Below are 16,222 nucleotides of genomic sequence, written 5' to 3' on the forward strand. Positions count from 1 at the left end.
TTTTTATGAGTTGATCGAGATGAGAGGTCGAACTTAAATCGTTAATTTAATAACTATGTTGATTATGATAAAGAATGTTAATTTTCTTGAATATGTTGCTTATCTTGAATTGTTGATTTAAAAACTTGGAGTTGTGATGAGTCCTAAAAGATTTGTTAAATGAATAGAGGAATGATTGGATAGGTTTGTATATTGTTATATATGCATATTTAATCTACTCTTGAAAGATATGATTGGGATTGATCGGATAGTATGATTGGGAGAGGTTTGATTGTGATAGAATTGATGAGTTGACAAGGTTGTAAATGAGACCTGTCGATATGATTTGTTTGAGTTGATTTGATGGAGTTTTATGAGCATTGAGTCTTGGGAGGAGTATCGAGCACTGAATTGGGTAATAGTAAGTAATAACTCGAATCCAATAACTACGTCGCCAAACGTAGGAGGGGATTGAACCGTTAAAGTTGGATGCTTCCCCAAAATTATTGTCCTGACATTATAGGACTTGGTTGGATTGGATCCATGATTGGTTGATTCGTTCATACCTTGGCAAAGTATGAATGGATGCAGCAACAACGTCGAGTTGTTATACTATCACTGCCTCATAAGTGATGGTTGTCGGATAAGAGAAACTCCCATATAGGTCATTGATAGTACTCTGAGTCGGATTGAGTTAAATGGTATGTGATTGGTCCCATCTAAACCATATTCTTGTTTAGACTTAGGACACTTGATTGAGTTGTTATTTCTCTTGAGTTGAGTTTCGAGTTAATTTGATTCTTCCTTGATGTTTGTTTCATTCGGCCATTTTACATACTCGTACATTCCATGTACTGATGCCATTTGGCCTGCATCATTTCATGATGCAGAGACAGGTACTAGAGATCATCAACCGACGCACCGTTGAAGATCTCCTTACTTCCCATTGGTTGGTGAGTCCTCCTAGTCTCCGGAGGATGCCGAGATTATCTTCACAGCATTGTTTTATCTCTTTTATTTTGATTGTTGGTAGCCATGGGCTTGTCATTGGCACCTCCTAGATTGTTGATAGAGGCTTCATAGACTAGAGTGTGGGAATGATGAGTCATTCGTTTGACTAGTTTTATTCTAGTTGATTATTGGTTTGATAATTGTTTGGCCTTTGGCCCTATATTATGGATAGTATTCCTATAATTGAGTCTTCCACCGATAGAATGTGAATGAATGAAAGTGTGACTGGACCAGATGGTTCGCTTGAAGGCCAGAAATCATTTTCGAGTGCCGGCCACGCCTAGGGTACCCTCTCGGGGTGTGACAAGCATTTCAGAATTCAAAGGAGAACTAAGATTATCCAATGTATAGGAAAACATTTACATTCATAATCCCATAAATAGCTCAATTTAAGCTTTTTATTGTTTAGTAACTCATTGGGAGTTTTGTTAAGAGTAGACGTGATCAAACACCTTTTAGTCACATAAAAAACTGTGTTAACTGCTTCAGCCCAGAAGTTCTTTGGAAGATTTGAATCTATGCGCATTGTTCTGGCAAGATCAACTAGTATTCTATTTTTTCTTTCAACAACACCATTTTGCCGAGGAGTTCTTGGTGCTGAGAAATTGTGATGATGCCATTTTTAGCACAAAATTTATAGAGCTTGGCATTTTTGAACTCAGTCCCATGATCAGACATGATCTTTGTAATTTTGCAGCTCAGCTTTGTTTAGAACATTTTGGCAAATATCATCAACGCATCATAAATTTCATCTTTGGACCTCAGAAACATGGTCCAAGTGTACCTTGAATAATCATCTACAATTACAAGTAGTACTTCTTTCCACCTCTACTTTGAATCTTTATTGGACCACACAGATCCATATGAATTAGTTCAAGAGGTCTCATTGTGCTCACTTGCTTCTTTGACTTGAAAGATGATCTGATCTTCTTTCCTTTGACACATGCATAACACACTTTGTCATTAGTGAATTTTAACCTAGGTAATCCACGGACCAGGTCTCTTGATACAAATTTGTTCAACAACGAAGAGCTCACATGACCAAGACTCCTGTGCCATAGATCATTTTCACTTTGGGCACTGAGACAAGTAAGGTCATCTCCTTGAGCACATCCTTGCCACCAGAGTCCTATCAACCTCGATACATCGATGCACCAGAGCTAACATCCTCTCAGGTTGCCCAGGCAAGGCCCTCGTTAACATCTGACCTTATTGCAGGTCTAAGTAATTTTTAGCCATCAGGCAGAGTGGAAGGAACTGCAGGAGCGTCTGTTGGAATCGGATGTTACTGTTGCGCCACAACTTGGAGATATGTGTATGGACAGCTTTAGCTTGGAAGACATCAAGATGCTGGGATTGCTCATGCTACTGATGTCTTAGGACATTATTGTTTGCCCAGCCGGACTCATGTTTCCCAGTCACAATCTGAAATGTATTGAAGAAGTCTCTTTTTTTCAAATTTGGGATTCAATGTTCTCATGGTTTAACTTCCTGTTGTCTCTCTTTTCTTTCTGTTTCAGTATTTCTTGTTTGATAATCAACTCTAAAATTTCTTCTTTAACCATTTAGTATTCCGTACACATTCATTCGATTAATCCCCACGATGTGTTGGACTTATTATAGGGGAAAATGCTCCCGACTAGGAATTTCTACTGTCTTAAAGCTTGACACCTCTGATTAATAAGGCTGGAAGAAATTCATCTATACCTTAAAAGGATGAATTTATAATTGCTTGAGATCTATCATAATTCATATCTGTAAGGTCCTTTTGATGTGGTTTCATAGCATCAAATGCCCTGGGGCGTCAGGGTGAGGTTAGGAGCGTGACATTTTGTTTCATATGTCTATTTAATTGACTAGTCTCCTCTTGGTATTTTCTAATTTTAACACTACTAGATAATCACTATTTTTTTCTACAAAAAGTTTTGGGGATATTTTGACCCAATCAATGAGAGAAGAAAAAACACAATATTTTTATATATTTGTTTTGAAAATTTTGTGCAAACAATCACGTGATATATTACCCACTGACTTTGTAGAAAACATCATAATTGTTTTAATACATTTTCTTAGGAAATCAGTGGTAAACGTAAAGAAAATATATAGAAAATATTTTTTCACATAATCAGTGGAAAAGTTGTAGCGCAAAAAATTTAGTTATATAGTAAACTATTTTCCATAGCTTCAGTGGGAAAGTTTGAACCCTAGATTCAATTCCTTTCTTCTCTATTTTCTCCTCTCCTTTTTTTAGCTGGACATGAAATTCAACAGTCCATTAGCATATTTTTGCATCAATCTCAATTTTAAAGCAATTCTTGTCAAGGTGACGGATCTTGTCATAGGTATCTCTATATGTGGTTTCGTTAGTTTGTATTAGTCATAAAAAAATTTGAAACTTTTCCAAAAATAGAAAGAAGAGATATACAAGGAAAAGGAAGAGAGCAACATCGATCTCTTATATGAGAGCAAAAGATAGAGAATAACTTACCAAGAAAATAATGTCGTGGATAAAAAAGGAAATAAATATAAACTAGAGGGTTAAATTTGTCCATTTATGCTTAAAATCGAAGAATATGTGACCACTTATAACTTTGGATTCACCGATATATCCTCCTTCTAATAGCCTTTTCTTCTCCCTCTCCATATGAAAATTGAAAAAAAACGTCATTCACTAATCAAGTGGGTTAAGTCCATCTTTTATCAATGTATCACATGGAAGAAGTCCATTAGGTGTAAATCCATTTTAAAGATTAAATTTGGTATGATTGAAGAGATCGTAATTACATATGGTGGCTCTAATTGAATCTACCCATTTGACCTTTTAATTTGATTATGGTATCTATTGGTTGGTTCGAATGTCACACCTGATACAGATTCTCTATCTGTTGCATGCTCGGGTACCACACTTGGAACATGTGATTGTTCTGTGTGTTTTTTTCATGAATGAACCGGGTTGGTTTTATTGCAATGTTGTTGATCGTATTTGTTGTGATTGTTAAATCGGGATGAGGACTGCGAGTCATGTTTAAATTGCTGTCTGTGGCTATATATCATCATGTTGTCTTGTTTTACTAAGTTTCAGTTACCTGTTCATATTCGTATAATTGGAGTTGGCCGATGATCCTACCTATACATTGTTACTTTTCTATACTTATACTACACTTGCTCTCGTTTTGTTGAGTGTTGGCATATTCCAGCAGCTGCTACGTGACCTCAGTTGTGAATCCCATGCTCTCTGAATCCAAGGGTGAACTTTTTCTTACAAACTGCTATGGGTTCATCTTTTTCCTCTAATCCTTTTTTCGGACTTAGACTTTTTTATTTTGGGATTGCATCCCCATATTGTAGCATATTTAGATGTTTTGGTACACGACTTTTAGATTATATGGGGTTAATTTCACGAATGTTTTATGATAATGGGTTTTAGTTATGAGGCTTGTTTTAATTATTGAAAACTGTTACTTCTGGTTGTTTAGAATTGCGTGTTAGTAGATATTTGATTCTCCCACCCGAGATTTTGTGTGGGTGCCTCGCATGTCGACGGATTGGGTCGTGACAAATACTATGTAAATCATCATCGTCAATCTTCGCATTTCCATGGAACTAGCACGTACTAGGTCATATATATTATTTTTAGTTATTACTCTTGGGCTTCTAGACATTATCTTGTTACTGTTGATGGTTGTGGACATTTCTGTTGGTTGAATTGTTTCTTGGTTGGTTATAAGGATTATTGGGATGATCTTGTTATAGGAATTTTTTATTAATATTTTATACTTGACTAAGATGAATATTGGTTCACTTGACATGAGTAGTTGCTCACTAAAGGTCAATTACGATCCTTGAATTTGAGTCGTGATAGTGGTAGGCCATTTTTGCCTCTTCTAACCATTGCCCAACAGTTAAATTGCCAAAATGGTCATCCAATGCTTGTTAAAACAAAAGGGAAAAAACAAACAAAAGTAAGAGAACATCTCTTGTTATAAAGAAAGAGAACAACTTACCCAAAAACTAATGTCTTGAATAGAAAAGAAAACAAACATAAACTAGAGGGTTAAATTTGTCCATTTATTGATATAACTCAAGCAGATGTGACCAGTTATAAATTTGGATTAGCATTATCCTATCTTTATAATCGACGCTTATTGTTTACTCCTTTAAGATATGGCAACCTAAAGAAGAAAATATCATTTACAAAGCTTCACTTAATTGCTTTTTTTCCTCCGCCGCTATCAACAATTTATTCTCTTTTTTCACATTTTCCCAAATCTCAGTTTGAGAGTTTTGTTTGTCTTGAGAGTATTTTTCTAGGGTTTTATTAATGGCGCCGAAAGAAACACCATCAAACAATTTATTGGTGGGTAATCTTTCCCCTGACATTAGGGATGATGATATAACATCTTTGTTCCAGATTTTTGGCCCACTTGAGAGTGTAACCACATATCTCTCTCGTGGGTTCGGATTTGTCAATTTTAGAAACACCAACGACTCCAAGGAGGCTAAAGACGCACTCCAAGGATACTTCTTTCATGCAAATCCTCTTAGGATCGGATTCGCTAAACTGGTTTGTGTTTTTGTTTATCTTTGTTAATGTTGTTTGATTCAATGGATTTTTATTGTTTCTTCATAATTATTTGTTGAGGTTTGTTAGTATCATCATTGTGCTGCCCAGTCAGTCCTTGCCCTTCTCCGCACACTCAATATAAAAAATATAACAAAACCGTCCAAATGAGATATGCGATAAAATAAGTAGATGCGTAGAAAATAAAAAAAGAATTAGATGAAATAAATTAGAAAAAAAAGAATGACATTTTTTTCCTTTTACTTGTAATGAATAAATGAATGAATAACATATAGAGAAATGTGCCAATTTGGATCAAATGTGATGTATAAAGAGAAAAGCAATATTTATTATTATTTTTATAAATCTTAAAATGAATTCCTTTGCAACCATTAGCAAATCTTAAACTTGTTAATTGAACATAATCAACTCTACAATACAAATTAGTTTTTTTCGAGATTGCAGATAAGTGATGACACAAATTAAAGGGTTACTTTATTTTGTAATTAGTTTTTACAAGAGATCCATTTGCATCTATGATATTTGCGATCTGAAAGTAACACATGAGAGATATTTGAAAAATGTCATTTTCTTAAAAGATTAAATGGCCATTTGGGACCGCTTCAAACCTGCAAAACCACCACGGTTGTATGCCTTGATACAAATTTTTGGAGAAAGAAACTCGACTGCTATTAAGCAAATGCCTTTCTTTTCTTCCCTCATATGCTCAAAAATAATTTTCTTGCGCTGAGGATTTATCGAAAATATAGTTTCTTTATTTCACGAAGATAAGGATAATGTATGCGTATATCTCAGCTTTCCTAGACCACCATTTTGCCACTGCATTATATTGATTCTTAGCAGGCGTTTGACCATAGGATTTGGAACCCTAATTTCAAGTTTTGATATGAAATGAACGCTTGCTTATGAAATCTGCACAAAACTTCAATTTCAAATCATGATTTCAAATCTCAAATTCTCCAAAAAAAAGTAGTATTTTAAAATTCGAATTGTGATTTCAAATCTTTTTATATATAAAACTTGACCCATAATTTTATATTTTACAATAAGGATTCATAATGTGAAATTATGTAAAACAAACAAATGCTCGACGTGAGAAAATTGCCCATAGCATCTGTGACGATTATATCAAGAATAACTAGTTACTACTATTATTAATTTAGTGGACCAATCGATCTTTGTAAAATTATGTGTATTTAAAAGTTTATAATAATATGTAATAAAACTATTTATTTATAAAGAAACATATAGATATAGCCTTAGGATATTCTGATACTTTATTATGAATTATATTTGTTCATTAGGTAAAATTGAATAATTTTTTTTGATAGTTTTTACAAATTGAAGTGAATATTTAGGCATTATTTTCTTATAATATTTCAGGAGCAAGGAGCAAAGTTTGGGGAAAAGAGGGATGGGCAATATCCCAATAGGAGCATTGACCGTCCAGACCCTCGCCTTATGCCTCAAGATTTTTTCACAAGACAAAATGTAATGCTCCTTTATCTTCCAAACATTTCTAATTTTTTTCTTACAAGTTGTTTGACTCTTTTGCACTGATGGAGTCTTTTGGACTTCTTTGAGTCCAAATCCTTCCTAAGTGTTCAAAATTCTAGGGAAAAGTACATAAAATGTCACGTATAAGCAAACTATTTGCGCTGATTGATCCACTCATTGACTTATTTCGCAAGCACCAGTTCGGTTCAAAGTAATTATCAAAATTGCTCATGCCTTCTAAGCATGACATCGTCATGACCACAATTACGATATAGTCTTCTATGATATTTTGTGCGTATATGATGATACTCTGTTAGTATACCACGTCCATATCACATAGGATTAAGCTCCTTTTTAAGAATTAATAAGAAATAATTAAGAGAAAATACTAGTCTCTCGTTTAGTTTTATAATATAACTTAATAGAAAATATATTTTATAATTGTTTTAATTCTCTTTTGCAAATGAAAACAAAACATATATCTAAACTATGACTTTATTTTTGTTGTTTTGTTTTACTAAAATTAACTTACTAAAATGATATAAAAACTAAAATATCAAATTTAAGCTTGAACTCTCTTTGTTGTGTATTTTTTATAATATTTTCTTTTGAAAGAATAGACAGTTTCCGTGATACTCTATCAATATAAAATATAAATCATGTGGGTTTCATAGAGGATTATAAAGTACTCTTTTTTAAAAAAAAGATCCATTTTTATGATCCCATATCAATATATGATATACCATGTGCGTATCATACATAACTAAATTTATCATAACTAAATTTACTACCTTATAATAAAATCTAAGTTAATGAAAACATATTTTTTATTAAAAAAATTTATATCCCAAATGGAAAAATTTTACTCCTAAAATATGGCTCATTTTTTATATTTTATTTTCATGTAAAACTTGCTAAAAAATATAAAATTAACTATTGAAATGAACATGTCTTTTATGAAACGTTGTCAGTAAGTGATATTATCAGTTTTTTTTTTGTTTTTTTTTTTTACCCCCCATTTTGGAGGATTTATAGTGTTTCCACACTTCCCCTCCAATGTGACTCGAACCCAGGACCTACCGGTCGTGGGTGGAGGTGCTTAACCAACTGAGCAAGCCTCACTTGTCAAGTGATATTATCAGTTGGTATCATTGAGGACAATTATTTTTGTAGGAATGAACGACCAATACTCCATAATACCTTATAAGTATATGATATAAATCATGTGTGTATTATAGTGATTAGCTTTTCTCGAAATTGCAGATAAGTGATCACACAAATTAAAGTATTAATTGATTCTGTAGTTAGTTTTTACGGGCGATATTCATTTACATCAAAGATATTTACAATATGAAAAATATAACACATGAGAGATATTTCAAAAAGTTTATTTTCTTAAAATATTGTATGAGCTTCAAACATGCAAGACCACCACGAGCATCATACGCAAATATAGTCATGGTTGTATGACTTAATACAAATTTTCGCAGAAAGAAACTCGAATGGTATAAAGCAAAAATGCCTTTCTTTGCTTCTCTCGTATGTTGAAAAATAATTTTCTTGAGCTGAGGGTTTATCAGAAATGACCTCTTTATCCCACGAAGGTTGGGTTAAGGTCTGCATATACCACACCCTCTTTAGACCCTATTTTCACTACATTATATAGATTCTTAGTAGGCTTCTGACCATAGGATTTGGAACCCAAATTTCAAGTTTAATTTGAAATCAATGTTTGCTTATAAAATCTGCACAAAACTTCAATTTTAAATTATGATTTCACATCTCAAACTCTCCGAAAGGTAGTATTTTCAAATTCCAAATTGTATTTTAAATTAACATGATTCAAATCAATGATTTTAAATGGATTTTTAGTAGGCCTTTATCCACCTGATTTGGGATGCCAATGTAAATTTTGAATTGAAATCAACGTTTGTTTATGAAATATGCACAAAATTTTAACTTACATACAAATCATGATTTCATATTCTTTAAAAAGCACGACTTCAAATTGCAAGTTGTGATTTTAATTTTTTTAAATATAAAACTTGACTCATAAGTCTATATTTTACAAAAAAAAATCAATAATTTTAAATTTTGTGAAAGAAAAAAAAAAGTTCGACGTGACGAGATTGATCATCCCATGTCAGAGATTGTACCGAAAAACAGAACAATAGCTAGTTACTATTATTGTTGATTTAGTAAACCAATGTATCTTTGTAAAATGGTGTTGTCACGACTCGATTCCTCGAGTCATGATGACACCTTCTATAATCCAGCAGTAGGTAAGCGAAACTCCAAAGTAATGGGACTAAGGGTAAAAATTAAACCAAAAGAAACAACTTTAAGAAGTTACATGAGAATAAGTGGAAACAAGCTAAAATATAATCAAAGAAAAGATCCCTCCTAGTTCCTGGAAGTCACATGTACAGAGCTATTACAAAACTAATACAAGTACCAAAAGTAAATTACAGAACCAAGACTTTCACAAAAAGCAAAAGACTAGTCACTATATACAGAAGGCGACATGTGCTCACCCTGGTCTCAAAATCAGACTGCTGCAAGCTCGATCTCACGTTGATAGTTGGTACTCGTACCTACATTATGAAAATAGATGTAGAGTGTATTATGAGTACCAAAACAACCGGTACTCAATAGGCATCATACGCCTACTGAGCAAAAAAAGTAAAAGCAATATGAAATGATAGAATTTAAACATAACAAAAATCAAAGGGGCAAGAAACTAACAGGAATGCACACAAGTGTACTAAGAACAACAAGAGAGAAGGTAGAACTAACTAAACCCAATTGGGCCCCATAAGTCCAGAGGTTACACTCGTATGCAAGTTTAAGTAAAATACGAACAAACCTTTATAAGACTGATAGGTGCACAGAAGAGTTAGGAACCATAAAGAGAATCTGATGGTACTTCCAATATTAACATAATCTTCCACAAACTTGAACTGAGTCAACTGAGTGCTAGGAACTTCAACCATGACAGAATTGGAGTTAAGGACTTGAACCAAAGCGAAGAATGAGCGAGGACTCTAACCAAGGCAAAAGATACGCTAGGGACTCTAATCGAGGCAAAAGATATGCCAAAGACTCTAATCAAGGTAAAACATATGCCAAGGACTCTAACCAAGCCTAAAGATACGCTAGGGAGTCTAACCAAGGAGAAATATATGCCAAGGACTCTAACCAAGGTCAAAGATAAACCGAGGACTCTAACCAGGGCTGAGAGCCGAGGCTAGGACTTTAATTGTAATTCGGTAGAGTGAATAAGGGATTTTAACCAAGAATAGAGATGATTCAACTAGGTTTAGGATCAGCCGCCAGATGAGAATCAAGGGGAGATCCCTAAATTGAGTGCCATCAATAAATTACTTCAAATCCGAACGAATCCAACCAAAATCGAGAGCGGCCTCGGGAATAAGAACCAAATACAACAAGATCCAATGAAAGGAGGGAATTATGGATATAAGTTCTCACATGCTGGGTTACTGCCTAGCTAAGGCTCAGACTATTAAATACAAGTATGTTATATATTAGTCTATAGGGAGCCAAGTTGTTCGAAGTGATTTCGGAGAGATTCTATAGCCTAACGGCTCCAAGTATCGTAAGTCTATGACAATCACTAAACTAAGCCTAGACTAAGCCAAATATGTTCCAACATCAACAACAAACTTTAAACAAGCCACACCACAAGGTATGAATGATCAACAATAAAGGAGACAACATGCCAACAATCCCGAAATATCTGAAAATAAGACTAAAACATGAATTCTAAGTAGATAGACATGATCAACTAGATACCCACACCAAATTCACACAAATCAATGTACATTTACATGCTCAAGCTCAATCTAAAGGTCTAGAAGCCATAGCCTACATTTAGGTGGATCGCGCACTCCAAATCAATTCTCCGGAGTTATTCCCTTCTAAACTGTAACAAAATTCTACCACGCTATCAAAAGTAGAGTCACAATAATACAGTCGTTTAGATATTAAAATCACTTAAAATTGAGACAAACCAATTTTGGAGTCTAAAATGGAAATGTGGGATCCACGCCAGAAATTCTAGAATTGACTCCGTAAAAAGGTCCTAATTATCTTACGAACATATGTTCCAAAATGGAACACAATTTGTGGCTCGAAATAACCCAAACAAGAACCATGCATAAAAACACCATTAAACAACAAAGAAAAAAGGGTTGGCAACCTTTTTAAGCCCAAATTTACCTCAAACGAAGGTCTCCTCTCAATCTCCAAACACTCTAATGCGTATCCGCTCCAATTCCAAACAACCCAACCTTTGAATCACCTAAAATGGAAAAAATACGAGAAATAAATCACCTTTGGAATATTTTGGAAATGGTTGAAATACGGGTGGTCTTAATTTAAAAGACCAGTCAAATTTCTCTCCATGATCGCAGATCCCTACGCTCGTGATCATGGACCACTGGAAAAATAACCCTCATGATTGTGGAGAGACCCTCCGCATTTGCGGAGGGTCAGCTGGCAAGACCCTCGTAAATGCGGAGGGTCAGCTGGCAAGACCCTCACAAATGCGGAGGCCACCATGTGCAGGCCTAGCAGACCAGGCTTTGCAAATGCGGCCAAGGTGGCTTGCAAATGCGAAGGCCAAATCATGGTTGCACCAACTGATGCATATCAACTAGTTTTTGGCAAATCCAAATTCTCTGATGGAGTGCTCGGGATTCATTTGGAACCCTGTGCGGGCAAACAAATTATGCTACCCTACTAAATTCGACATTCTGGACTCAATGACGTAGTTGAAATTCCCTACTGGGATCATTTTAAAAAAAAGTGAGTCCCACAACCAAGTGTAATTTTAGTCAATTTCAACAAGGGCCTCGAGATTAGACAAGAAGCCTTGGGAAGTACATAAAGGATCGTTCTAGACCAAACTCGATATTCCAGAGCTAACTGTGCCAATGAAATTCTCATTTGAACTTGCTTTCCAAAAAGTATGACCGAGGTCAAACTTAGGCCAAGGTTTCAAAGTAAAGCACCTAAAGGTTCAAGCTTGCATCAAAAGCTTCGAGACTCGAGCCGACCATGCCACTAGCTTAAAATGACCCTTCGGTGCTGATGAAACCGTCAGAATTTTATTCTGAGGCCATTTACATGATATTTTGATCGAAGTCAACTATTCAAGGTACAAAAACTCTATAATACAGAAACAAGCATAAATCCCAAATGAATAACCTAGTTGTCACGCCCCGGAAGGATACCCTAGACGTAACCGGCACTCGAAGGCCATTTGTGACCTTCGAGCGAACCACCTAGGACTTTAATTGTAATTCGGTAGAGTGAATAAGGGATTTTAACCAAGAATAGAGATGAGTCAACTAGGTTTAGGATCAGCCGTCAGATGAGAATCAAGGGGAGATCCCTAAATTGAGTGCCATCAATAAATTACTTCAAATCCGAATGAATCCAACCAAAATCGAGAGCGGCCTCGGGAATAAGAACCAAATACAACAAGATCCAATGAAAGGAGGGAATTATGGATATAAGTTCTCACATGCTGGGTTACTGCCTAGCTAAGGCTCAGACTATTAAATACAAGTATGTTATATATTAGTCTATAGGGAGCCAAGTTGTTCGAAGTGATTTCGGAGAGATTCTATAGCCTAACGGCTCCAAGTCTCGTAAGTCTATGACAATCACTAAACTAAGCCTAGACTAAGCCAAATATGTTCCAACATCAACAACAAACTTTAAACAAGCCACACCACAAGGTATGAATGATCAACAATAAAGGAGACAACATGCCAACAATCCCGAAATATCTGAAATAAGACTAAAACATGAATTCTAAGTAGATAGACATGATCAACTAGATACCCACACCAAATTCACACAAATCAATGTACATTTACATGCTCAAGCTCAATCTTAAGGTCTAGAAGCCATAGCCTACATTTAGGTGGATCGCGCACTCCAAATCAATTCTCCGGAGTTATTCCCTTCTAAACTGCAACAAAATTCTACCACGCTATCAAAAGTAGAGTCACAATAATACAGTCGTTTAGATATTAAAATCACTTAAAATTGAGACAAACCAATTTTGGAGTCTAAAATGGAAATGTGGGATCCACGCCAGAAATTCTAGAATTGACTCCGTAAAAAGGTCCTAATTATCTTACGAACATATGTTCCAAAATGGAACACAATTTGTGGCTCGAAATAACCCAAACAAGAACCATGCATAAAAACACCATTAAAGAATAAAGAAAAAAGGGTTGGCAACCTTTTTAAGCCCAAATTTACCTCAAACGAAGGTCTCCTCTCAATCTCCAAACACTCTAATGCGTATCCGCTCCAATTCCAAACAACCCAACCTTTGAATCACCTAAAATGGAAAAAATACGAGAAATAAATCACCTTTGGAATATTTTGGAAATGGTTGAAATACGGGTGGTCTTAATTTAAAAGACCAGTCAAATTTCTCTCCATGATCGCAGATCCCTACGCTCGTGATCATGGACTACTAGAAAAATGACCCTCATGATTGTGGAGAGACCCTCCGCATTTGCGGAGGGTCAGCTGGCAAGACCCTCGTAAATGCGGAGGGTCAGCTGGCAAGACCCTCGCAAATGCGGAGGCCACCATGTGCAGGCTTAGCAGACCAGGCTTTGCCAATGCGGCCAAGGTGGCTCGCAAATGCGAAGGCCAAATCATGGTTGCACCAACTGATGCATATCAACTAGTTTTTGGCAAATCCAAATTCTCTGATGGAGTGCTCGGGATTCATTTGGAACCCTGTGCGGGCAAACAAATTATGCTACCCTACTAAATTCGACATTCTGGACTCAATGACATAGTTGAAATTCCCAACTGGGATCATTTTAAAAAAAAGTGAGTCCCACAACCAAGTGTAATTTTAGTCAATTTCAACAAGGGCCTCGAGATTAGACAAGAAGCCTTGGGAAGTACATAAAGGATCGTTCTAGACCAAACTCGATATTCCAGAGCTAACTGTGCCAATGAAATTCTCATTTGAACTTGCTTTCCAAAGAGTATGACCGAGGTCAAACTTAGGCCAAGGTTTCAAAGTAAAGCACCTAAAGGTTCAAGCTTGCATCAAAAGCTTCGAGACTCGAGCCGACCATGCCACTAGCTTAAAATGACCCTTCGGTGCTGATGAAACCGTCAGAATTTTATTCTGAGGCCATTTACATGATATTTTGATCGAAGTCAACTATTCAAGGTACAAAAACTCTATAATACAGAAACAAGCATAAATCCTAAATGAATAACCTAGTTGTCACGCCCCGGAAGGATACCCTAGACGTAACCGGCACTCGAAGGCCATTTGTGACCTTCGAGCGAACCACCTAGGACTTTAATTGTAATTCGGTAGAGTGAATAAGGGATTTTAACCAGGAATAGAGATGAGTCAACTAGGTTTAGGATCAGCCGCCAGATGAGAATCAAGGGGAGATCCCTAAATTGAGTGCCATCAATAAATTACTTCAAATCCGAATGAATCCAACCAAAATCGAGAGCGGCCTCGGGAATAAGAACCAAATACAACAAGATCCAATGAAAGGAGGGAATTATGGATATAAGTTCTCACATGCTGGGTTACTGCCTAGCTATGGCTCAGACTATTAAATACAAGTATGTTATATATTAGTCTATAGGGAGCCAAGTTGTTCGAAGTGATTTCAGAGAGATTCTATAGCCTAACGGCTCCAAGTCTCGTAAGTCTATGACAATCACTAAACTAAGCCTAGACTAAGCCAAATATGTTCCAACATCAACAACAAACTTTAAATAAGCCACACCACAAGGTATGAATGATCAACAATAAAGGAGACAACATGCCAACAATCCCGAAATATCTGAAATAAGACTAAAACATGAATTCTAAGTAGATAGACATGATCAACTAGATACCCACACCAAATTCACACAAATCAATGTACATTTACATGCTCAAGCTCAATCTAAAGGTCTAGAAGCCATAGCCTACATTTAGGTGGATCGCGCACTCCAAATCAATTCTCCGGAGTTATTCCCTTCTAAACTGCAACAAAATTCTACCACGCTATCAAAAGTAGAGTCACAATAATACAGTCGTTTAGATATTAAAATCACTTAAAATTGAGACAAACCAATTTTGGAGTCTAAAATGGAAATGTGGGATCCACGCCAGAAATTATAGAATTGACTCCGTAAAAAGGTCCTAATTATCTTATGAACATATGTTCCAAAATGGAACACAATTTGTGGCTCGAAATAACCCAAACAAGAACCATGCATAAAAACACCATTAAAGAACAAAGAAAAAAGGGTTGGCAACCTTTTTAAGCCCAAATTTACCTCAAACGAAGGTCTCCTCTCAATCTCCAAACACTCTAATGCGTATCCGCTCCAATTCCAAACAACCCAACCTTTGAATCACCTAAAATGGAAAAAATACGAGAAATAAATCACCTTTGGAATATTTTGGAAATGGTTGAAATACGGGTGGTCTTAATTTAAAAGACCAGTCAAATTTCTCTTCATGATCGCAGATCCCTACGCTCGTGATCATGGACCACTGGAAAAATGACCCTCATGATTGTGGAGAGACCCTCCGCATTTGCGGAGGGTCAGCTGGCAAGACCCTCGTAAATGCGGAGGGTCAGCTGGCAAGACCCTCGCAAATGCGAAGGCCACCATGTGCAGGCTTAGCAGACCAGGCTTTGCCAATGCGGCCAAGGTGGCTCGCAAATGCGAAGGCCAAATCATGGTTGCACCAACTGATGCATATCAACTAGTTTTTGGCAAATCCAAATTCTCTGAGGGAGTGCTCGGGATTCATTTGGAACCCTGTGCGGGCAAACAAATTATGCTACCCTACTAAATTCGACATTCTGGACTCAATGACGTAGTTGAAATTCCCAACTGGGATCATTTAAAAAAAAAGTGAGTCCCACAACCAAGTGTAATTTTAGTCAATTTCAACAAGGGCCTCGAGATTAGACAAGAAGCCTTGGGAAGTACATAAAGGATCGTTCTAGACCAAACTCGATATTCCAGAGCTAACTGTGCCAATGAAATTCTCATTTGAACTTGCTTTCCAAAGAGTATGACCGAGGTCAAACTTAGGCCAAGGTTTCAAAGTAAAGCACCTAA

At 36.1% G+C, this 16,222-nt stretch overlaps 1 protein-coding gene across 1 annotated transcript in view; it reads left to right on the forward strand.

The window, feature by feature from the left end:
• Positions 1-5,311: 5,311 nt before the first annotated feature.
• The window catches only part of LOC129900001 (flowering time control protein FPA-like), a 29,383-nt gene continuing 18,472 nt past the window's right edge, over positions 5,312-16,222 (forward strand). The window contains exon 1 of the mRNA XM_055974989.1: positions 5,312-5,554. Coding sequence (XP_055830964.1) covers positions 5,312-5,554 — 243 coding nt within the window. The remainder of the gene's footprint in view (positions 5,555-16,222) is intronic.

Source organism: Solanum dulcamara, chromosome 8 (genome assembly GCF_947179165.1).
Source record: "Solanum dulcamara chromosome 8, daSolDulc1.2, whole genome shotgun sequence".
NCBI classification, from domain to species: Eukaryota; Viridiplantae; Streptophyta; class Magnoliopsida; order Solanales; family Solanaceae; genus Solanum; species Solanum dulcamara.